The sequence below is a fragment of the Thalassophryne amazonica genome, chromosome 2 (assembly GCF_902500255.1).
Source record: "Thalassophryne amazonica chromosome 2, fThaAma1.1, whole genome shotgun sequence".
NCBI lineage: Eukaryota > Metazoa > Chordata > Actinopteri > Batrachoidiformes > Batrachoididae > Thalassophryne > Thalassophryne amazonica.
Window position 1 is genome coordinate 149,555,851 of NC_047104.1, and position 25,345 is coordinate 149,581,195.

General features: G+C 44.0%; 1 protein-coding gene across 1 annotated transcript in view; it reads right to left on the reverse strand.

The window, feature by feature from the left end:
- Window positions 1-25,345, reverse strand: part of LOC117500647 (protein kinase C-binding protein NELL1-like) — a 905,329-nt gene that overhangs the window by 264,614 nt on the left and 615,370 nt on the right. The window contains exon 10 of the mRNA XM_034159400.1: window positions 13,982-14,107. Coding sequence (XP_034015291.1) covers window positions 13,982-14,107 — 126 coding nt within the window. The remainder of the gene's footprint in view (window positions 1-13,981; window positions 14,108-25,345) is intronic.

A 25,345-nucleotide genomic window follows, 5' to 3' on the forward strand; every position in this document is an offset into this window, starting at 1 on the left:
CTCTCCTGAAACACTTTGTTTATTGCAAATTCTTACATGTGATGGGGATGAGGCTTGTGACTGTGTGACAGTCATTCCACTCACATAGGCAGATAGAAAATGAAAAAAAAAGTAGGAAACATTTGCTGTTTTCCTCTTTGTAATCAATACAAAGATGCTTATTGCTGCATTACTGTCACAGTGTAGATCAAATTCCCTCCAGAGTCACAAGGAGCCAATACATGTTAAACACTGTGATCAGCAGTGTCACCATCTATTTAGCTGGAAATCAAAAAGAAGAACAGATTTCAACCCTGTAGGTGGTGGGAAACCAATAAAAGAACAGCATAAACACATCAAATCTAAAGGATGAGCAAATGTGCATAGCATTTGAGAAAACAGTGATCAAATAGGTTGTTACACACCCCTGAGCAGGAGCTCATATACTCAACAAAAATATAAACGCAAACACTTTTGGTTTGCTCCCATTTGTACGAGATGAACTCAAAGATCTAAAACTTTTTCCACATACACAATATCACCATTTCTCTCAAATATTGTTCACAAACCAGTCTAAATCTGTGATAGTGAGCACATCTACTTTGCTGAGATAATCCATCCCACCTCACAGGTGTGCCATATCAAGATGCTGATTAGACACCATGATTAGTGCACAGGTGTGCCTTAGACTGCCCACAATAAAAGGCCACTCTGAAAGGTGCAGTTTTATCACACAGCACAATGCCACAGATGTCGCAAGATTTGAGGGAGCGTGCAATTGGCATGCTGACAGCAGGAATGTCAACCAGAGCTGTTGCTCGTGTATTGAATGTTCATTTCTCTACCATAAGCCGTCTCCAAAGGCGTTTCAGAGAATTTGGCAGTACATCCAACCAGCCTCACAACCGCAGACCACGTGTAACCACACCAGCCCAGGACCTCCACATCCAGCATGTTCATCTCCAAGATCGTCTGAGACCAGCCACTCGGACAGCTGCTGAAACAATCGGTTTGCATAACCAAAGAATTTCTGCACAAACTGTCAGAAACTGTCTCAGGGAAGCTCATCTGCATGCTCGTCGTCCTCATCTGGGTCTCGACCTGACTCCAGTTCGTCGTTGTAACCGATTTGAGTGGGCAAATGCTCACATTCGCTGCCGTTTGGCACGTTGGAGAGGTGTTCTCTTCACGGATGATGCGAAGGAGATGTGTTGCACTGCATGAGGCAAATGGTGGTCACACCAGATACTGACTGGTCCCCCCCCCCCCCCCCAGTAAAATAAAACTGCACCTTTCAGAGTGGCCTTTTATTGTGTGCAGTCTAAGGCACACCTGTGCACTAATCATGGTGTCTAATCAGCATCTTGATATGGCACGCCTGTGAGGTGGGATGGATTATCTCAGCAAAGTAGATGTGCTCACTATCACAGATTTAGACTGGTTTGTGAACAATATTTGAGAGAAATGGTGATATTGTATATGTGGAAAAAGTTTTAGATCTTTGAGTTCATCTCGTACAAAATGGGAGCAAAACCAAAAGTGTTGCGTTTATATTTTTGTTGAGTGTGATGGTAAAAGGGGTGGGTGTATATAAGCTTTTGCTTCTGCCTACACCCCCTTGGCCACATGTGCTACTGTATTTTTTTATAAGGAGTTTTGTGTGCTGAATAAATCATTCATTCATTCATAGTTTTACTATTACTGATTAATAGTAATAGTATAAAACATTTTACAGCAAATGTTGCAAACTGCATCAGCATTATTGTATTCCTCACTGCAGACTGTACAGCCTACAGAAACCCAGCTCTGCCTCTTCCAAGAAAGGAGTGTGGAAACATCTGACAGTAGTCTAATGATTGGAAAGGACTAATGGATGAAAAACACAAACAAATTGTGTTCCCTCCTGAAATAGCAGAGAAAGCCAAATGTCCAGACATTACTATCTACTCCAAAAGGACAAGAACTTCTTCTTCTTCTTCTTTGTCTTTCGGCTGTTTCCATTAGGGGTCACCACAGCAGATCAATCATTTCCATCTCACCCTGTCCTCTGTATCTTCCTCTGTCACACCAACCACCTGCATGTCCTCTCTCAGCACATCCATGAACCTCCTCTTTGGTCTCCCTCTTCTCCTCCTGCCTGGTGGCTCCATCCTCAGCATCCTTCTCCCTATATACCCTGGGTCCCTCCTCTGCACATGTCCAAACCATCTCAATCTCGCCTCTCTGACTTTGTCTCCAAACCGTCCCACCTGAGCTGTCCCTCTGATATGTTCATTCCTAATCTTGTCCATTCTCGTCACTCCTAAAGAGAATCTCAACATCTTCAGCTCTGCCACCTCCAGCTCTGCCTCCTGTCTTTTTGTTAGTGCCAACGTCTCTAAGCCATAGCCATAAGCCAACATAGCTGGTCTCACTACTGTCTTGTAAACTTTCCCCTTCACTCTTGCTGATATTCTTCGGTCACAAATCACTCCTGCCACCTTTCTCCACCCACTCCACCCTGCCTGCACTCTCTTCTTCACCTCTCTACCACACTCTCCATTACTTTCAACAGTTGACCCCAAATATTTAAACTCATCGACTTTCACCACTTCTACTCCTTGTAACTACACTATTCCACTGGGCTCCCTCTCATTCACACACATCTACTCAGTCTTGCTTCTACTGACTTTCATTCCTCTTTTCTCCAAAGCATATCTCCACGTCTCCAGACTAGACTCAACTTGCTCTCTACTCTCACTGCAGATCACAATGTCATCTGCAAACATCATAGTCCATGGGGACTCCTGTCTGATCTCATTCGCCAACCTGTCCATCACCACTGTGAACAAGAAAGGGCTCAGAGCTGATCCTTGGTGTAATCCCACCTCCACCTTGAATGAGTCTGTCATTCCGAATGTGCATCTCACCGCTGTCACACTATTCTTGTACATGTCCTGCACTACCCTAACATACTTCTCTGCCACTCCAGACTTCCTCATACAATACCACAGCTCTTCTCTTGGCACCCTATCATAAGCTTTTTCTAAGTCCACAAACACACAATGTAACTCTTTCTGGCCTTCTCTGTACTTCTCCAACAGTATTCTCAGAGCAAACATTGCATCTGTAGTGCTCTTTCTTGGCATGAAACCATATTGCTGCTCACAGAGCTTCACCTGTTTTCTAAGCCTAGCTTCTACTACTCTTTCCCATAACTTCATGCTGTGGCTGATCAACTTTATGCCTCTGTAGTTACTGCAGCTCTGCACATCACCCTTGTTCTTGAAAACAGGAACCAGCACACTTCATCTCCACTCCTCAGGCATCCTCTCACTTTCCAAGATTTTATTAAACAATCTGGTTAGAAACTCCACTGCCTTCTCTCCTTGACATTTCAATGCTTCCACTGGAATGTCATCTGGACCAACTGCCTTTCCACTCTTCATCCTCTTCATAGCGGCCCTCACTTCTTCCTTACTAATGTCTTATACTTCCTGATTTACTCTCACATCATCAACCCTTTTCTCTCACTCATTTTCTTTATTCATCAGCTCTTCAAAATATTCCCTCCACCTTCTCAGCACACACTCCTCACATGTCAGCACATTACCATGTGCATCTTTTACCACCCTAACCTGCTGCACATCCTTTCCAGCTCTGTCTCTTTGTCTGGCCAATCGGTACAAGTCCTTTTCTCCTTCCTTACTATTCAACTTCTTGTACAGCTCGCAATATGCCTTTTTCTTTGCTTTTGCCACTTCTCTTTTCGCCTTACGCCGCATCTCCTTGTACTCCTGTCTACTTTCTTCATCTCTCCGACTATCCCAAAACGTTTTCGCCAACCTCTTTCTCCTTATACTTTCCTGGACCTCTTCATTCCAACACCAAGAAGGCTCCTTGTCTTCCTTCCACTGTCCAGATGTCATACCCAGTACTGTCCTAGCTGTCTCCTTCACCACATCTGCAGTACTTTTCCATTTGTCCAAAATTGCTTCCCCTCCAACCAGTGCTTCTGTCACCTGCTTGCTAAATTTCACACAACAGTCTTCCTCCTTCAGCTTCCACCATCTGATCCTCTGTCCTTTTTTCCTCATCACCTCTGTTCCCTTCACCAACATGCCTATTGAAGTCCGCTTCTATCACCACTCTTTCATGCTTGGGCACACTCTCCACCACCTCATCTAACACACTCCAGAAATCTTCTTTCTCCTTCATCTCACAACCTACCTGTGGGGCATATGCACTGATGATATTCATCATCATCCCTTCAATTTCAAACTTCACACTCTACACCCTGTCAGACACTCGCATAACCTCCAACACACTTTTAACATACTCTTCCTTTAAAATGACCACAACACCATTTCTCTTCCTGTCCTCACCATGGTACAACAACTTGTACCTACCCGCCGATGCTCCTGCTCTTACTTCCCTTCCACTTGGTCTCTTGCACACACAATATGTCTACCTTTCTCCTCTCCATCATATCAGCCAGCTCTCTCCCTTTACCAGTCATACTACCAACATTCAAAGTCCCCACTCTAATTTCCATCCGTCTAGTTTTCTTCTTCTCCTGCTGTTTGTGGAAACGTTCTCCTCCTCTTCTTCATCGCCTTTGCCCAACAGTAGCCCAATTTCCACCGGCACCCTGTTGGGCAACAGCAGCGGTGGCGGACGGTGTTAACCCGGGCTGATCCTTTATGGAAATTCGATTCTTAGTCTGCATGGTTGGGTTGGCTTGTTTTACGCCGGATGCCCTTCCTGACACAACCCTCCTCATTTATCCAGGCTTGGGACCGGCACTCAGAAAGTACGGGCTGCAGCCCCCAGGTGGCTGAGTTCCAAAAGGACAAGAACAGTAATCATAATTGAGCTTACTGTTCCAGTGGAGGAGAACCTGTCCAATGCTTATGCCAGGAAAAAGTGCAAGTATCAAGATCTTGTAGCTGTGTGCGACAACAGAGGCTGGTGCACCCATCACTTGCCAACTGAAGTAGGAAGCAGAGGATTCTATAATACCTCACTTCCCAAATTTCTTGCAGCTTTGGGAGTTCCAAGTGATAATCGAAAAAATGTCATGGACTCAGATTCAAAGACTGCACTCAGACCCAGTCACATCAGCTAGCTATGCCATCAAAACAAAGTATTCAATCAGAAGGATTTAGTTTCATCAACAAAGCACTTGAAGGGAAGCATGATGGTCAGTGTCATGAAACCAGTTTAACCCACCACAATCTGGCCTGCAGTCCAGAGACCCCATACTTGTAGGAAGAATGTCCATCTCCAAAAGAAGAAACACAGTCACCTTCTCAACAAAGAATTATAATGGATGGCTCATCATACAGAGGGTGAAATAATGCTCCAAAAGTGACAGTACTGGTGTTCTACCAGTGAATTACTTCTCTTATATTGGCATCAAAAGTGATAAATGAAACAACACAAAGTATACAAGGTGCTTATTCAAAACTGTATTTGGTCAAATTTGTTAGTAAGACCTTGAGCTTTATTAACCTAAACTAACTTTACAAAGAAGTTGAGACATATGTGATTTGAAAATATAGTGTTAATTTATTCATTATAAACTATAATGAAAAAATTTGATATTACAAAAACAGTATGACCTTGAGCTTCAACCAAAATTGAATAAACATGAGAGAGTTAAAAAGCATAGCTTTTTTACGCCACAATGTTTTACACAATTCCCTGTGACCTTTGATGCAGCAAAAAAATGTATGAATCAAAAATAAAAAACAATAGTATGACCTTGAGTGTCAATATCATGCAATTTTTTCTACATATTGCATTTGGGCAGCGTGTGGAGGTGTGGAGGGGAGAAACACCACTGCAGCAATTACTGATGCACCAATGCCATTTTAATCTTCTACTATTTGGTCTGAAGAGCTTTTTTGTGTGTGTGTGTGTGTGTGGGGGGGGGGGGGGGGGTGCTTGACCTACTAATGCACCACAGTACTATATCGTTAGTACATCATTAACAAAACTGTCACTGCCAAACAAAGAAGAATAAATAAAAAAATATATAAAAATGCAGGTTTTGTTGCAACACACCAGTTGCTGGAGCTGATGTGAAATCACATTACTGCTGTGGAATACAAGCTGTTGCCACCGTGCTCAGAGAACACTTTATTTTCATGCAGAAGGTGAGAGAAAAAAGCAGAAAATAATTAACAACGTGGGGAGAATTTACCTCCACAAATGGGTATAAAAAATGGTTTGGACCCCCAGTGAGGGTTTGCATGCTGCAACACAGAATTGTCCACAGATCCGACTACATACATGTGCTATCTGTGAGCCAATGAAAGAACAGTTCTCTAGATATGTGTGTGTGTCTGTATATATATTTATATATATATATATATATAGAGAGAGAGAGAGAGAGAGAGAGAGAGAGAGAGAGAGAGAGAGAGAGAGAGAGAGAGAGAGAGAGAGAGAGAGATAGCAAAGCCATCAAACAACACTTTTCTCTCATGAGAAAATTCACCACCAGACATGATATGATCAGGAAAAATTACTTGTCAGTGTGTTCCACTGTAAACCAGATGCAACAGAACAGGTGTCACCATCAGGTATTTTGGCGAAAACACTGTGACCAGGAAAAGTAACCTCAACTGTTATTCAGACAAGATACAGAATTTTGCCTGCCAGGAAATTGTTGGGAAAGTGTAGGAACACGGACCCACAACAGGGGGCGCAAATGAACGGACAATGGAGTAAGCCAAAATAACAACGCTTTACTGTTGTGAATGTGCACAATGAATACAACCAATTACAGAAATGGACAACAGTCAATTCACAAAAGTGTCGTGTGGGCAGGCTCGAAGATAGGAGACGCCTCTCCAAGGTAAGACCGGAACCACACGGCTTCCTCCGCCACAGGACCCCGGGAATACTGGAGCCGCCAAGTCCCGAACTCCCAGGTGGCCACTGCCTCCGCGTGTCGGACCTGGTACTGCTGGCGAGGAACAAAGAACAGTTAGATGGGGGCGCGTTTGCACCCAGAACTCCGAACGGCAGGAAAGGTACCTCCACCTCTCGTTGGAACAGTAATCCAATAAACTAGCTCAGTCAAACAATATGTACTCTGTTTGCTTCGATATGTTACCTCTCCGGTAGAAACGATATCTCGGCGATGAGGTGGAGATGCCGTCCTGCTGATATACCCCACTGATGATTGCCGTCAGCTGTCTCAGGTGATGGGTGACAGCTGTTACCGAGGCTGCTCCTGTGGGGCGGCGGCGCCCTCTGGTGCCTGGAGCCCGCACTCCAGGCAGGGCTCCCTCTGGTGGTGGTGGGCCAGCAGTACCTCCTCTTCAGCGGCCCACACAACAGAAATAATACAACAACCTCCATTATTAGGGGAGCTACAACTACTACCTTTGCGCCCCCCCCCTCCAGGACTAAACCAAACCAAATTTTTTAGGTTCCTTAGATGACCCCAAAACACAATCAGGATGTTCGCAAAAATAAAAACTGGCCTCAAGCCAGTTATCCAAGATAGTGTCCAAGATGGCCGCCAAAATAGGGTTTTTTTCAATAAAACACCTTTAAACAACATATAAACAACTGAAATATCACAGAGATTCAATGGGAAGACCATTGCAGGTCACAGCAAGCTCATGTGTGCCTAAATTAAATTCATTCATGGGTTTAAGATTCAAAATGGTGTCCAAAATGGCCACCAATAGACCCTTATCATTGTACAAGTAAGTACAATTCAGGGCGACTCATGGCGAAACTGCTCGTATGAGCCGATGGGCAGGTGTGCACGATTTCGCTGTGAAAGTTCATGCACGCGATGGTGTCTTTCAAGCAGGAAGACAGTGTGAGCAGCTGCACCACATCACACCGCTGATGTGGAGAACAATAAAATAAAAAACAGCTGTATAGTTAGTGAATATCATTGGGTTGGTATAAATAATACATAAAAGGGGACACAATATAGAACCCTGCGGTTGAAGGGGCTCTTAGGTTCTCTGACCATACAACCTTATACTGTATAAATGAAAATTGAACAGAAATTGTGTTGTGTGTTGGGGGGGTGTGGCTGGACATTTTGGTGTTCTTTTCTTTTCTTTGCTCTCCAGGTGGTATGAAAACTGATTTGTCTTTGGAGAACGTGCTGGCTGAAGAGTCCTTCACCCTCATCAACGTTATGTGCAGCACCTGTGGATGGTGCTCACATGCAACCTTAAAGACTTTCAGCTGAAGCAGATAATTAGATGGCGTTCTGCATTTAAGCCATGTGTGATTCAAGCAGAATTGCCGGGAACTCGACCTTGTGATGTTCGTTTGTGAGACGCTGAGGACCGTGCCTGGGTTTGACACATCGTGCCTGTGAAGCAGGAAGGGTGAGGGACACATGCTGTCAGCACACATCAGAGGTGATTAATTGTTTGACTACTTGTTGATAGTAACTTGGTATTTTGTTACGCAGTATATTTGAATTGTGATGAGAATTGTGCAGCTCGCTTCTCACTGCTGTGGTGTGCGGACAACTGATCCTCCACCTGTTGTGAGAAGCTGCTCATTTACATAAAGCTTAAATACAGACCTGAATGTGTTGCTGATAGTGTGTGCCTTTTGAAGGATATTGCTTGTAACTGCTGACTTACCTCACCTCTTCTATCCTTCGCAGAGAGTCAGTTTGTCGTGTCCACCTGGGGGGTGTTTGGCGGTAAAAGTGAGTCCAGAAGCGCCGGGCTTCGATCCTTTTAGGCGCTGGAGAGCGTGCCAGCCTTCACTCAACCAGACTGACGCATCTTTTGTTCATTCAGTTTGTTATGCACCAGAGGGTGGAAAGAATAAATTGTTTTGTTATTGGAACCGCTTTCTGGTTATTTTAGCGCTGGGTTCCGTCAGACGCAGGTCCGCTCCTCAACCCGCGTCGACACATAACAGTAGTTCCCGGCCATTCCAAAATGGACCCAGCGGCAGAGGCGGTTCCTTTCGCCGAAAGAGTTCAAGAACACTTGAAGAAAATATGGGAGCAATTACAGCATCTCGCAAACCAAATTAAACAAACAGACGCCCGTGTTACGGAGGTTGCAGCGCAAGCCATTCCGCTTCCTGCTGCTCCAGCTGCGGCACCATCGATACCGGTGCAGATAACTCCGTCACCCAGAGATTCGGCGTCCGAACCGATTATTTGTCATCTGGAGCCTTATGCGGGAGATGTTGAAGCCTGTGCTTCGTTTTTGATGCAGTGTTCTCTGGCTTTTGCTCAGCGACCGGCTTCCTTCTCTTCTGATGGGAGCCGTGTTTCATATGTGACAAATTTGCTCCGAGGTGATGCCTTAGCGTGGGTCACAGTGTTGTGGAGTAACAACTCGCCATTGTTAGGATCCTTTAAGGATTTCTCCCGGGAGTTCCGACTGGTTTTTGACCATCCGGTGAAAATGAATACCGTTGCCCAACGGTTGCTGAATCTCAGGCAGGGGAGGCGGAGTGCAGCGGAGTATTCCGTGGACGTCCGGATTTTTTCTGCTCAGTCAGGTTGGAACGCCGCAGCTTTACGAGGAGTGTTTGTTGATGGGTTAAATGAGTCATTAAAAGATGAGCTGGCAGTCCGTGACGAGCCAAACGATTTAGATGAGCTAATATCGTTGGTGATTCGTCTAGATGATCGGATGAAGGAGCGTGGACGCGAGAGAGGGCGGCCATCAGAGCGGGTTTTTTCGTCTCGGGGCTTTCCCCGACACAGATCTGGGCCGCCTCTTCTTCGCCCCACTGAGGCTCCTCCGACGGGACCTCTGGCTCCTCTTGCAGACGAGCCCATGCAGCTCGGACAAGCAGAGACCACTGTATTGCCCCGACATATAAGCGTCAAGAAAAATAATGGTGACGTATCTCCAGGTGTTCTGGGACAGGCGAAATAACACACACACACACACACAAAAAAAAAACTTGTAGGGGCTAATGTTTTGTTTCTTTGAATGGGGTTATAATTTGTTTGGGGAGTCAGAGGCATGTCTGGTGGAGTGAACGTTAGGCGGTTAGAAGCCCGTCTGGGCTCACTTGATCGTTATTTTTTTATGTGTATTTAGGTATTTTCTGTTTGGGTTTTGGGGTCGTTTTGTTTTGTTGTTTTTTATTTCCCTACATCCCTAACCCCAACCTCACTTGCCCCAAGACCGTTCGTCTTGTGGGTTGTGGGGTGGTGCAGGTTGGTCACGCTGAGTGTTCTCAGAAGACCTCTGCACCTGGGGGGGGTTGTTAGGGGCATTTTTCTTGGTTTGGTTTGGGCCCGGTTCCACTCCAGCCTCGGTGAGCCTTTGTACCGTTCGTCATTGGTGTTGCCGGGGTGTGGTGCAGTGGGAACATACCTCAGTCGGAGGGGTGGGCCGATCTGTTGCCGTTCGCCATTTCGGTAGATCCACCCCTCCCAAGAGGCTGGGGTATGGTCGAGTTGGGGCACCGGACGTATTTCCGGTTTTCCGCTGCGCCTTGGGGCTGGGTTAGTTTTTCCTGTTCCCTTCCCCGGCTTAATGTTTTGTGCCATTCGCCGAAATTGAGCCGCCGAGGGGCTCTGGGAGGGACCTGGGGTCTTTCGGGGTGCCGGGGAAGGTAACAGGGTTTAACGGTTGTTTTATTTGCCCCCGGGGTTGTTTAAGGTAGTCCTCCGGGGGTTGGACTTTGATTTTGTTTTGTTTCCTTCCGGGTTCCACCTCCAGGGTTGATGGGACGGTCCTCTGGGGGGGAATTGGCTTGTGGGGCCGACTAGCCAGGTGTGGCCGGGTCTGGGGTTCCGGGGTTGTGGGGAGGGTGCCTCCTGGGGTTTGATGGTACGGTCCTCTGGGGGGCGCCGTTTGCTCCATGTGTACCTGGGAACCTTTGTGGGATTCCGGTTCTGGCTATTCCTCCTGGAACCGGCGGTAAAGGCCTTCTGGGGGGGGGGTTGGGCTCTGCAGGTCATTCTGGGGGGGTTGTTTGTTATTTTTCTTTTATGCATTTATGTTTGTATTGTGTTTGTGGGGCTGTGTTGGGTTTTTGCATTTGGGAGTTTTTCTTTTCTTCCCGGGGTTGGATGGGACGGTCCCCTGGGGAGGTTTTGGGTGGGTTTTATGTTTTTTCTTGTGTGTTGGATTGTACTGGGGACTGTTTTGGGGTTTTTGTTGATGCCAGCCAGCCTTCCAGCTGCGGTGCCCTCTCCTGCTGTCTGTGGTGGACCTTGGAGCGTTCTGCTGTCTGCTTCCTGACGAGGACCCCGGAGGGAGGTGCTGTTCTCGGGCCTGGTCTGTTCGGTTGCCGGGAGGCTTCCCGTTAAAAGGGGGGTACTGTTGTGTGTTGGGGGGGTGTGGCTGGACATTTTGGTGTTCTTTTCTTTTCTTTGCTCTCCAGGTGGTATGAAAACTGATTTGTCTGTGGAGAAGGTGCTGGCTGAAGAGTCCTTCACCCTCATCAACGTTATGTGCAGCACCTGTGGATGGTGCTCACATGCAACCTTAAAGACTTTCAGCTGAAGCAGATAATTAGATGGCGTTCTGCATTTAAGCCGTGTGTGATTCAAGCAGAATTGCCGGGAACTCGACCTTGTGATGTTCGTTTGTGAGACGCTGAGGACCGCGCCTGGGTTTGACACATTGTGCCTGTGAAGCAGGAAGGGTGAGGGACACATGCTGGCAGCACACATCAGAGGTGATTAATTGTTTGACTACTTGATAGTAACTTGGTATTTTGTTACGAAGTATATTTGAATTGTGATGAGAATTGTGCAGCTCGCTTCTCACTGCTGTGGTGTGCGGACAACTGATCCTCCACCTGTTGTGAGAAGCTGCTCATTTACATAAAGCTTAAATACAGACCTGAATGTGTTGCTGATAGTGTGTGCCTTTTGAAGGATATTGCTTGTAACTGCTGACTTACCTCACCTCTTCTATCCTTCGCAGAGAGTCGGTTTGTCGTGTCCACCTGGGGGGTGTTTGGTGGTAAAAGTGAGTCCAGAAGCACCGGGCTTCGATCCTTTTAGGCGCTGGAGAGCGTGCCAGCCTTCACTCCACCAGACTGACGCATCTTTTGTTCATTCACTTTGTTATGCACCAGAGGGTGGAAAGAATAAATTGTTTTGTTATTGGAACCGCTTTCTGGTTATTTTAGCGCTGGGTTCCGTCAGACGCAGGTCCGCTCCTCAACCCGCGTCGACACATAACAAATTGGGGGCTTTGATTGATTATTGCAGGCACAGTTCATATGTTCATACCAACTTAACATTAAAGTGATAGGTTGTTTGTACATAGATGGGGCACAAACATTCAGGGTGTGTGTATGATAGTGAAATAACATAAAAAAAAAAAGATAATATTTCGTTTTGCAGAATCTGTTCCACGATTCCCACAAGAAATAGTTGTCAAAACAACATGCTCTGGCAAGATTATGAAATGAATGTCAAGGTGAAGATTTTGTTGCTCTGTTACCTATTCAGCTCTGAGAAGGTCAACAATGAAGACAAAGGGCACATTTAATCAGTACCACAGTCAAACCTTTGAAAAAAGAGTGGCTGTAATTACATGTTTGTGTCTCATGGTCAGAGTCCTTCAGGTGCCTTTTTCCTAAGGAGTGGCTTCCATCTGGTCACTCGACCATACAGACCTGATTGGTGGATTGCTGCAAAGATGGTTGTCCTTCTGGAAGGTTCTTCTCTCTCCACAGAGGGATGCTGGAGTTCTGACAGAGTGATCATTGGGTTCTTGGTCACCTCCCTGACTAAAGCCCTTCTCCCCCGATTGCTCTAGGAAGAGTCCTGGTGGATCTGAACTTCTTCTATTTAGAGATGATGGAGGTCACTGTGCTCACTGGGACCTTCAAAGCAGCAGAAATGTTTCTGTACCCTTCCTCAGATTTGTGCCTCCAGACAATCCTGTCTCGGAGGTCTACAGACAATGCCTTTGACTTCATGCTTGGTTTGTGCTCTGACATGCACTGTCAACTGTGGGACCTCATACAACCCAAATTCCAATGAAATTGGAACGTTGTGCGAATAATGATAACATGAAATAAGGTTGTTTTTCTTAATACATTAAAATCACGTGTACATAAGTATTCACAGCCTTTGCCATGAAGCTCAAAATTTAGCTCAGGTGCATCCTTTTTCCACTGATCATCCTTGATGATCAGATGTTTCTGCAGCTTAACTGAAGTCCACCTGGGGTGAATTCAGTTGAATGGACATGATTTGGAAAGACACACACCTGCTGTATGTAGCCAGGTGTGGGGAAATGTGGCCAAATCCCACAGTGACATGCTTGTCGTGGGGGCATCCTGTGGGGTGATTTCCTGTCTGGCACAATATTCAGACGCTTTGCGGTGTGCATGCTGTCCTCAAGCGGAAATAAATTAAAACACATATTGCCTGTCAGCTGACCATTGCGTCAACGCATTGCAACAGTGGACACCGCATATCACAATGTGCGTCACCAGCGGATCACTGCTCGCTGGACACACCATGCCTTGTCATGTTCACAAAGCGAGAGCCGGCTCCTCATGAGACAAGCACATCAGGTTATTCATGTAAAACATCAAAAAGGAGAACAGTAATCCCCATCATTTCATTACTTCCTGGTGTACATCAAGGCGGAGGCTAACTCTGCTCTTTATAACAAGAATTGAGTATTAGAAATTGTGGTGTTTTATTAATTTTTGGCTCCGCAGCTGTGTGCGCGACTTTCCATGTGCTTGCACTGTGCTCGTGCACGCGAACACGAGCGTGCACGAAACTGTCACCACGTTATCGTGCATGCCTGTCTGACCATGTGTCCCCCCGACAACCGGTGGAATGTTTTGCGGTTCCCCATTTCCTTTTTTGTTTGTGGATTTTCTTCCGGTTTCTGCTTCATTCACCCAACATTGTGTTTTGTGTGAATGGGCCCTAATCATACGGAATAGTTTTTTGTTTTGTTTTTTTTTCCGTGCACATCAACTCATTTTTGTTTTACTATGGTGCTGCAATGCATCATGAAACTGGCCTTCCATATAACATTGGTATGTTGTAGAATGCATGCAGACAAACCTGTGCAGGAGTATTCATCCACTCTGATGAATCCTGGCAGACAATCACAGCGGTGGCTGCCGGGCAGGTTGACACACACCGTGTTGGACTGGCAGTAATGCATCTGGGTGGAACATTCATCAATATCTGCGGACAAACAGAACAAATATCAATCAATCAAACAACTTTATTAATCCTATAAGGGGCAACTGAATTTGAGTAGCCCGCAAAAAAACACAACAACATAACATATAACAACGATAAAACTTCTAAACACAAATAAAAAAGGATAAAAACAGACTTAAGGAGTTAAAATGGGAGGCCAGAATAAGTAAATAAATAAAAACATGGCAGACCTATGGAGCATTTAAAAGTTAAATCACAGAACAGATAAACAACTTTTAAAAAACAGTTGGTTCTACAAACTGGTGAAGCATAATGGCATCCTGAAGGAAGCAGAGAAAACTCCTCTAAAAGAACATGACCTGACAAAGACAAGATACTTTCAGGCTTCCGGAGGATCTGTTGATTACAAAAAGAGTTTAAATCTCTTTTGTTTCATTCCAATAATCTTTGAACAGAGTTTAACAATGTTGTTGAATATTGCTCTGTGGGGTAGCACCTCCACAAAGGCCCACAGATCCCAAACATATTCACATTGAACAAGCAGATGGATAAGACAACATGAACAACTTGCATCACCTCCAAACCCAGGAAAAACTCCAAATTACTGCTCACTTTATAAAGAGCCTTTCCTTCTTTGAGCCAGGCCTCCAACAACACCATCAAACACCAGACATCTGTCCATTTCTGCTGCAACATCTGGTTCTTTGTGATTACCACACAGTCAATTGGCAGCAATATCCTCTCTCTCCCTCTCTCTCTGTATATATATATATATATATATATATATATATATATATATATATATATATATATATATATATATATATATATGGGAATAAAAAGGTAAAATCAATCAATTCAATCAATCAATCAATTTTATTTATATAGCGCCAAATCACAACAAACAGTTGCCCCAAGGCGCTTTATATTGTAAGGCAAGGCCATACAATAATTACGTAAAAACCCCAACGGTCAAAACGACCCCCTGTGAGCAAGCACTTGGCGACAGTGGGAAGGAAAAACTCCCTTTTAACAGGAAGAAACCTCCAGCAGAACCAGGCTCACGGAGGGGCAGTCTTCTGCTGGGACTGGTTGGGGCTGAGGGAGAGAACCAGGAAAATGCTGTGGAGGGGAGCAGAGATCAATCACTAATGATTAAATGCAGAGTGGTGCATACAGAGCAAAAAGAGAAAGAAACACTCAGCAGTCTAAGTCTATAGCAGCATAACTAAGGGATGGTTCAGGGTCACCTGATCCAGCCCTAACTATAAGCTTTAGCAAAAAGGAAAGTTTTAAGCCTAATCTTAAAAGATTAAAGTTGAAAAATTTTGAGAAAAAAAGCCATAGCACTTTTGAAGAATTCCGATTGTTCAAGGTCAGAAATACTAATGAATTAGTTGTAATATTTGTCAAATATATAAGAGAAAAAGGATTGAGTGTGTGCCAACAAACAGCTTCTGTAAATCATCACTTTGAAGGAACGGATGCGTGGCAGCATGATTCTCAAGCAGTTTGTGAGCTTGTTTGGAGAGCAGGAGGTTAACGGTTCAAGGTGTGTCAGGAAGGGCATCCAGCATAAACCTTCTGGCAAATAAACATAATTACATACCGGATCTGCTCTGATGACCCCAACTGAAAAGGTAAGAACATAGCATGAACATTTTAGAGACACAAATATGTCTCTTGATGGATAATTAATGGCAAATTCATTTTTAAGGTGCCAAAGGTATCGTTAATTCTGTCCAATGGATTCTGCACATTTTCTCTCTGTCTGAGGTATCGTTACAGACACTGAGGAGTGTGTGTGCCTCCTGGCTGAGTGAGTGGTTGAGGTGTGACCACTGCCACATGATGGATGGCTGATCCGACTCAATGCATTCCACAATGACAGCCAGAATAGTCTTTGCCAGTGGCAGGGATATGAAACTAATGTTGGACTCTGTCGGCTTGGCTTTAAGATGGACCTGGCACTATCACGCATGTTTTATTGTAACATCTTGTGGCTTTGTAACGGTTAGAATGGCCTAAGCAGTGGGTCACCCCTGTGCCTCTGGTCTGCTTGAGGTTTCTTCCTCATGAACACCAGAGGGAGTTTTTCCTTACCACTGTCGCATATGTGCTTGCTCAGGGCGGATGGTATGGTTAAACTATCCCAATGTGAACTGCCTTGGGGCAGCTTTCTTGTGATTTAGCAATTTATAAATTAAATTAATTGAATTGAAATTAATTGAATAGGGGACAGCACGGTGGCTTAGTGGTTGGCACTGTTGCCTCATAGCAAGAAGGTTGTGGGATTGCTTCCCATGTGGGGCCTTTCACTGTGGGGTTTGTGTGTTCTCCCCATGTTTGCCAGGGTTCCTTGAGGGTGCTCTGGCTTCCTCCTCATCCAAAGACATGCAGGTTATGTGAATTAGTGTCTTTAAATTGAGAGTAGGTGTGCATGCGGGTGTGACTGTCTTTGTCTGTCTATATGTGGCCCTGCAATAGGCTGGCATCCTGTCCAGAGTGTAACCCGCCTCATGCCTTATGATTGCTGGGATAGGCTCCAGCCCCCTGTGACCCTTAATTGGAGTAAGCAGGTACACAAGATAGATAGATAGATAGATAGATAGATAGATAGATAGATAGATAGATAGATAGATAGATAGATAGATAGATAGATAGATAGATAGATAGATAGATAGATATTTGACCCAGTATTCACATTATCTATCAGTAATGTTCAGCATTATTATCACTTTACGCCGGTATCGTAGATTTACGTCGACGCTACCTGGCTATACCCACCCGCTGTGTGTAAACAAATGATGTCATAGCGCGCAGTGCAAGAACTGTCCGCAGAGGGTAAAAAAAAAAAACGCAGAGGAAAAGATAAAAAGGCGAGAATTGTGTGTTGGTCCCAATATGGCTATTCAAGATGATTTTCTCATGGATAGTACGACAATGAGCCAAAGCAGCCAGCTTGATGAGAACGCACTGCTGAAATTGGAGAGCAGCACGCGCCAGCAGACATGACAAAAGTAAGCCAACGTTTTATGTACGCGTTACGTGTTGTTTGTCTCAGTAAGTGATAATAATGCAAATAACATGCTGTTGTTGTGCGGTATGCATTTCTCGTCTAACTCGGGTGAATATCTGTCATTTTGGGCAACTGGGCATGAACGTCGGGCCTCTGAAAATGCATACTGCAGTCCAAAAGCATGTTATTGTATTAATATGAGAAAACCAAAATTTTGGCAAAATGTTTGTTGGACATCCTAAAAATTGTTTGTCATCTTGTATTTTCATTTGGCACATCAGAAAAATTTGAAGAGTAGCTCAGTGTGAAGGTTTATGTCAGTTTTCATGTTATCTCATCAATGACCTTGAATGATTTTTTCCATTTTTTTTTGTTCTTCCCTTAATTCTCACTATGTACCAGAGTGCAGCCTGGGTACGATAATGAAATACTCAGAGAAAATCAACAGATTCCATGGAAGCACTTCCTATAATCACTCTTATGTTCAGTGAGAATGCTGCCAATGGTTGACGTCTTGGGTGTGAAAGCAGACGGCTCAGTGGGAAATAACGTGACTGTAAGGTTTGAATACAAAGTTGGACAGGAAAGGGGGGGGGGGGATCAAGGGAGGAGAAGCTGATTAAGAGTAAAAACGTGGAGCAGGGCAAAAGAGGTGGAAAGGGTAGAAGAGAAGAGGAAAACAACAAAGAAAGGAAGGAAGCAAAGGAATGTGTGGAGATGGAGAGGAGCAAAGGAAAGTGAAGTTTAAGAGAGGAGAGGAAGATCAAAAGAGAACTGAAAGGGCAGATGAGGAAAATGTTGAAAAGGTAAGTGAGGAGAGGGAACAGAGAGAAGAGAGGCAAATGGAAATAGATACTCAGAATATCTAGAGGAGGGAAGGGAAAGATGTAAATATTAATAACAAGAGGACAGACAAGTGAGGACAGAGGAGAGATACCCATAATGCTCAGCTCGCATCATGATACGTTGCAGCCTGTGTGAATCGACACAGTCTCTCTTTCTAATGCAGCTTGAAAGACGTCATACGAGCTTTAAAACACGGTGCTCAGGGACACATTAGTTGAGCTCGATCACTGCTGATGAAATGGGATTAGAGAGGCGCAGGGGTGGTGTTACGCAGGAAGATTGAAATTTGTGCCTGTGTGTGCGTGTGCAGGGTTGCATCTGATTTTCTAGTTACGTGGCTGTGAGAAGCCGCTTCCTTGAGGCAAAGAGGCCTTTCCACCACTCTGGGACTCAACACGCTGCGCTGCGAGAGCACAGGAAGCATTTTCATAGCATGCATTTGCAATAAATACGTCAAGGGTTTGCGGCTCACACTTCAAGGTATGACAGAAAGAATCTGGTTGAAGTATGAAACTGACTTACACGCAAGATCCAGGGGTTGTTTCTTGGTGAATTTCATCCTCAGATGATGTACAGTAGGAATGTTGTAATGCACAATCAAAGGGAGACGGGCCGTGTATTCCGGCATACAAAGCCCTCACAGGCCTTGAGCATGAAAGCATTGATCTGCTACATCAAAAAAACACGGAACTCGGCTGAGTCCTTTGAGGCAGCAAAACACTGTGTAAATTTAATATTCATCTACTGCCGAAGCTGTAGTCCGCCCTGAAAGCTGCTCATATGATTTCCCTTTATCGGCCAAAGGATCCATCCCGCTGCACTGAGTAGAAAGGGGGTGGTATTGTGAAAGCTCAATTATGGCCGGGCTGTGATGTCGGTACCACACGACTTCAATAATTCAAAGTCCAGAGTGCGATGCTTTTGTCAGCTTTGATTTAAAGTGGGAAAAGTAACTACTGTCAGAAGTGACGGATGACAGGGCTTTCTGATTTCTGTCATCCCAATGTCCTGAACGTGTCTACGTGCCTTTTTCAGTGTCCTCTGGGAGATACCGTCCCGGTGAGGTCTGCTGACAGAACTGGAACTGTCATTTCACGCAGGAGGGGGATTCATTTTTCTCCATCTCTCTCTCTTTCTCTCTCCCTGTCTCCCCCACTCTTCCTCCACCACCTCCCGGCTCACTTTCTTCTTCTGTCTGCTGTTTTATACATGCTGTGATCTAGGTCAGGGATGAGGAAGGGAGCAGCTAAAAATAAGGCATGGTGGGACTTGTGCTTATTTGTATTTGTGTGTCATGTCATCTCCTTGTGAGTATTGGTGTGTTTGTGTTTGCACGTGTGCGTGTGGGTGTACACGCGGGTGCGTCCCTGCACATCTCACTTGCTGTGCTGGAGTTGATAGAATTATCATTGTCTCTGACACCAACTTTGTCTCCTTTAGTCTGTGTGAAACTGCTGTTATTCCCTTCAGAGATAGTTTGTGTTTTCTCTTGGTGTCCATATATGTGGTACAGTTTTCATCTCTGCAGCTCATCAGCCATGAGCAGTTTTTTTGTTGTTGTTGTTGTTGTTTAATACCCACAATTTGGAGTTCTTACTGATGCAGAAAAAAGTTCCAAGTTGGAAAGCAATTTTCCACACTAGCACCCAGGCATCCTTGGTGAAAAGGTGGTGTACATGTTACTGCTGAACACATTGTGTTAAAAGTACACAGAAGGCATGCTCTGATTATTGGAGGGTCACTGTCCATGCCAGAGTGTGAGAAAAGAGCAAATGTTCTACCTCGGATTTATCCGGATGTTAATGAGCGAGGGCAAGAGAGTTCTGATATCTGAAAGAAGCTCAGAGTTTATCCACAATTTCTTTAGATTTGAACTGAGACAGTTTAAGTAATTTGGATAATACATGAGAGCAGTTCCTGGATGCCTTCTTTTTGAGGATTTTCATGCTTGAGAACACACGGTCGGAAATGCAAAAGCATGCACCCCTACATTATGAGGGGTGATTGAGAGGTTTAGAATCGGAGCCAGAAAAAGTAGGGTGTGGCTCGCCGTCTTTTGCATTCTGAGAAACCAACATTTCTCAAGAATGTTTGAAGTTTTCACTCATTTAGTGCAATGTTGAGAAATACTGGCTCCTCAGAATGCAAAGGACGAAGAACCACGCCTTACTTTTCTCAAAACGTCAATCGTTCAGTTGCACATTGAAGCAAATATCAAATCAGCCAGTCATGTGACAGAAACTCAAAGCATTGCTACATTCTGACATGGTCATGATGATCTGCTGAAGTTCAAACTCTAGCATCAGAATGCTGTGTAAAGGTGTTTTAAGTAATTCTGAGTGTTTCAGAAACAGCTGATATACCTCATAGAGTTTAAGGGAAGGACAAAGAAAAGCATATGCAATTAGAAAAGAAACTTTTTTTTCTCCACCAAAAAAGTTGGTTATTACTGTTCCTCTCATTCCTGACCTCTGTCTTCCTGTTACTCCTCCTTTCCCTGAGTGAGGAGTTGTACATGAGTTGTTTGTGTTTGTCTGATTTTTAACAGCCTGGAACCCACAATTTTTCATATATCATTATGACATTTATTACTCAAGATTCAGATCCTCATAGGCAAGAAGTGATTACATTTTAGATCAAAGGTCAAAGTTAGGAAAAATCCTGGAAAATAGGAAAAATCCCTATCTTTAACAATGAACGAATTTTCAAAAATTCATACCTCCATCAAAAAAGATCAAATTACTTTCATATTTGATAATGCTATGTAGGATGGAATCATTTATTGACTGACGAAGGTTGAGCCACATCTGATCCATGTTACAGATTTTGTGGCCATTTAAATTTAACATTGAAAACCCCATTTAATGTATATTTTATATTATACCTTAATCAAACGTGGCCCAATCACTTTGAAAGAGAGGTGCAGACTGGCGCTCACTATCACCTGACAAAGTTTGATCTGGATCTGGTCCAGATTGTGGATTTTCTGGACATTTGAATTTAATATTGAAAAGCCCATTTGGTGTACATTTTGGTTTATATCTCAGTCAAAAGTGGCTCAATCGGGGGACTTCTGGGTTGAGGCCAATGGAGTAAGACATGTCTCTGGGGGCTCCTGTCTAACTTTTTAAAAAAGTACTTCAGGGTGGTTCTATCGGCGTAGTGTGAGCATATTTTGAAGGTATGCGTTTATTTAGGCTTTCGAAAGTGTCGATATGCCTCCAAAATCCAGGAATGCAAACGGCTCGAGTGCACCATGGCTACATCCTTGACCTCAAGTGATCCTGCTCAGCAATCATCTACTGACGTAGCTGGTGCTAGCGTTAGCCCCGCTCCAGCTCGGAACATGGCTTCTTCAGACTTTAAAGCTGAATTACTTGCAGCGCTTCATGAGGAGATGGCAGGTATTTTCAAGTCCGAGCTACAGACGGCTCTGACCCAGAACATTTCGTAAATATTTCTCATCATTTTGACAAATAGGACAAGCAATCCATTCTTGGACACTTTCCTCCAAATGCAGAGCCAAGTTTCATCAATCTACCAACATAATCATGTGACATCCTCCAATGTATGAAATTTTGTTGGCTGGTGAAAACAGAGACACTGTTGTGAAGACGTTGGTGACACACAACAAACTGAAATTTGTTATTTCCCCTACAAAGTTTTTTTTTTTTTTTTGCATTTTTTTTTTTTTTTTTTTGCATTTTTTCCCCATCAGTCATCGGTTTGCTTTCAGACTCATGAATAGCCTTTCAGTGAAACTTGGCAGAAAGACCAACACATCAATGCCAGATGGAACGGATGATCTAATCCTTCTGCCAAGTTCCATGACGGATAGCCACAGTATGAATATTTTTGTGGTCTAAATAATATTACTGAATTTCTTGCTCGGAAACAAACAACACACACACGCAGGCATGCATGCACACACACACTTTCGTGACACAGAGCCATTTAATTAACAAGTGACAGTTTGCTGTTGTTTCAAAGTTTCACATGATGATTTGTATAGGTGGTTTACACCAATGGTTCCCAATTCCGGTCCTCAGTGACATGTAATCTGCACAATTTCTATCTCTGCCAGCTCTACGCACACTTGATTGGCTCAATGAGGTGTCTCTTCACTCTTGATTGGCTGAGCACACCAGATTGAGGTCTTTAGTTTTTGACAGCGCAAGAGGTAAAAAAAATGTGAAGGCTTGGTCCACCTTGCTCAGAGTGCCACTGTCATTGGACCGACATCTCTGCTATTTTGGAATTGTGGGATAGCTCGTGCCCACAGATTGAGCTTGGATGAAACACAACCTAATGGATGTGTCCATTCCCAATTTGTCCACCGGCTGTCACTCTTGTTCCATGTATCCGATAAGCCTGATTCTGTCATTTAATTATAAAACATGAATTTCATCAATGTGAGGTAAATTTTGGGCAGAGAAACTGCATTGTGATCTTCAAGTTGAGAGATGCCCATTGTTGTTAAGACAGAGTCGTCGGATTTTGGGGGTTCCATGTGAGGGGGTTTTCTGGCCATCTGGCTGCTGAGCTGATAACAAACCAAAACTCCTCACAAAGAATGCACTTTGAAGGTCATAAATCTGATTAAGGTGTCGGTTTTAAGACATCTCCCCAATCTCAGGAAGTTGAAAGCTGAACACAGGCTTCTCTCTACACTCACGAGGCACCAAATGATCTACAAGGAATCCCCAAACACCAATTAGGTGTATGTGTTTCCTTGATTAAATGCTTGACCTTGAATTGAGACCTGCTTCATTTAATGACAGGGTCAAATCTTCATCTGAAAAAAAAAATGGCTGCCTTAAGTAAGAGCCGAGCATTATGTGCATTTAAAAAATTTACTTTTAGTCGAGTCACTCTTTTTTTTCTAGGTCTGCTGCAGAGTGGTACTTTCAATTATTACAGCCTGATTTATGCTTCTCCAACCTCGTGGGCATGCAACGACATTGACTTTTAAAGTTCTCCATTGTGTCTTTATGTAATTTGCTGCAGGAACAGCAGCTTTTTCTGGATTAATTTGTCCCTCAATGAGTTCCACTTCTTTATATAGTCATAGTCAGTGTAATTTTCCTCCATGATTGCAGGTGATTTGAGCATCTTCTTCTAACACTGTGCTGTCAAGTTGGTCATATTTGCAGATTTTTTTTTTTTTTTTGCCAAATGTATTTAATCCATGATCGAAATGTAATCAGCGTGTGCACTGCAAAACTTTTTAAAATATGATGGAAGAGGAAGGAGTGAACCCAAAAAAGTGACAAATCACAGCCCTTTGCAGTTTCAGTCATTTAGCAGGTGCACGGGTTCACAGCCCCACAAACTGCTTTGATCTAAAGCAGTTTGGTTCATCACATCCAGGGATATGTGTGAAACTTAACACCATATAACAGTGCAGGCATCAAGCAGAACAATTGCTGGCCTTGAATTATGGCCTGCCTCATTTCAGTCCCGGGCCTGAGCACGGTTTTAAAAAAAAAATGCTAATTTTTTTAAGCACGGAAAATCTAAATGTTAGCATTACACCAAAATAAAAGGACCTTAAAATGGGAATACTCCAAAATACCCCTGGACCCCAGAGTGCTAAGGACTTTCTTCTTATGATAGATTGGTGAATGAGGGCTGATGTTTTTCATGCTCATAAGTGCGATCCACATGAAATTTACTTCCCCTGAGAAAGCCAATTAATACCCATCATGAAAATTAGGTCTTATACAGTTCTGAAAAATGTAATTTTCTAAAGGAGGAAAGTAAACCCAGATTTCTCCCAATATATGTTCCTCTAGCAGTACATGAAGAAAATATGAAATAACTGCAGAAAACTTTAATATGCACTGGCCCATGCTTTTAGTGGAACTGATTTCTTTGCACAGAGACCTCAGATGCCTGATTGCAACAACTAAAACTGACTGCATTAAACAATTCAAGCATGGAAACATGATTGCTTTGCAGAATTTATATAGCAATTGTGATGGTTGGGAATCAGAGAAGAAAGAACAGCTCATGAGTGATTTAAATGGCAGCAGCACTTTTCTCAGCTATCTGTGCAAAGACATGAAAAGATGAAGACATAGATAACACACAATTAATCAAAAGGGGAAAAATGGTATCAGCATTGAAATAAAGGAATGTGCTTTATTAGTAAGCATTATCATTATCATAATCATGATTATCATTATTTCATTATTCATTCATTCACTCATTCATTCTCTGACACTTACCGGCTCCGGGTGTCAGAGGCAGTAGACTAAGGAGTATAGCCAACAAAGCCACATGAAGCCAACAAAACCACATCATCTGAACAAAGACATATGCAATTCTGAGGTCACCACAGTGGGCACCGTCCAATCTCTGACTGCACCTTGACATCCTGTCCATGAAAATCCAAAACAGGACTGTGACAAGGGACAATCCTGGTGGAGTCCAACACCCACACCCACTGGAAACAGGTCTGATGAAATGCAGAGAATGTTGCCACAGCCCCTACTCCATCCTCCTTCAGCACCACCCACAAAACAGCTTGGGGTACCTAGTGATGTACTTTTCCAAGCCCCAAAATGCATGCAGATTGGTTGCGCATACTCCCATGTCCCCTCCAAAATCTGTGCAATGATAAAGAGCTTGCCCACTGTTCCATGACCAGCACAGAACCAGCATTGTGCCTCTTCAATCTGAAGTTTGACTAACCTCTAAGTGTAATCTCTCGCACCCTGGTACTGGCTGTCCTGGGAAGGCTCAGCAGTGTGATTTCTCTATAATTGGAACAAATTCCCTTTTCTGAACATGGGAATGACCTCTCTAGTTTTGCCAAGACAGAGGTACTGTCCCAGACCTATCCAACATTACACTAGCATGTCAGCCATGATAACCCAACAACATAGAGACTTCTGCATGTCCAATGCTGGCAACCTGCCAGCAGTGTTCTTTGACTGCCACAGTGACCTCCACCAGGGAGAAGGCACCAGATCCACCCAAGCCTTCCACATCTTCCTTCTCTGAGAAGGGCACATTAGTAGGATTGAGCAGATCCTCAAACTGTTACTTGAACCACCCGACAATTTCCCCAGTACAGGTAAGTTGACATTGGGCTAAGAGTTGCTTTCCCGAGTCATCTCACAGTTTGGCAGCGCCACTTTGAATCTGATCAAAAGTCAAGCTCCATGTCCTCTCTAAACTGCTTCCACACCTGTTTTATCCTCAGCAACCACTGAGGCTGCATTCCTTCTGGCCTGCCAGTACCCATCTGCTGATTCTTGAGACTTCTGTGCTGATAATATGTAAAAGGTCTCCTTCTGCCTGATGGCTTTTCCCTCACATCAACAACAATAACATTCTTCTACATTAAGGTGTCTTGACCCTTGCATGAATTTGATCCATACACTAGT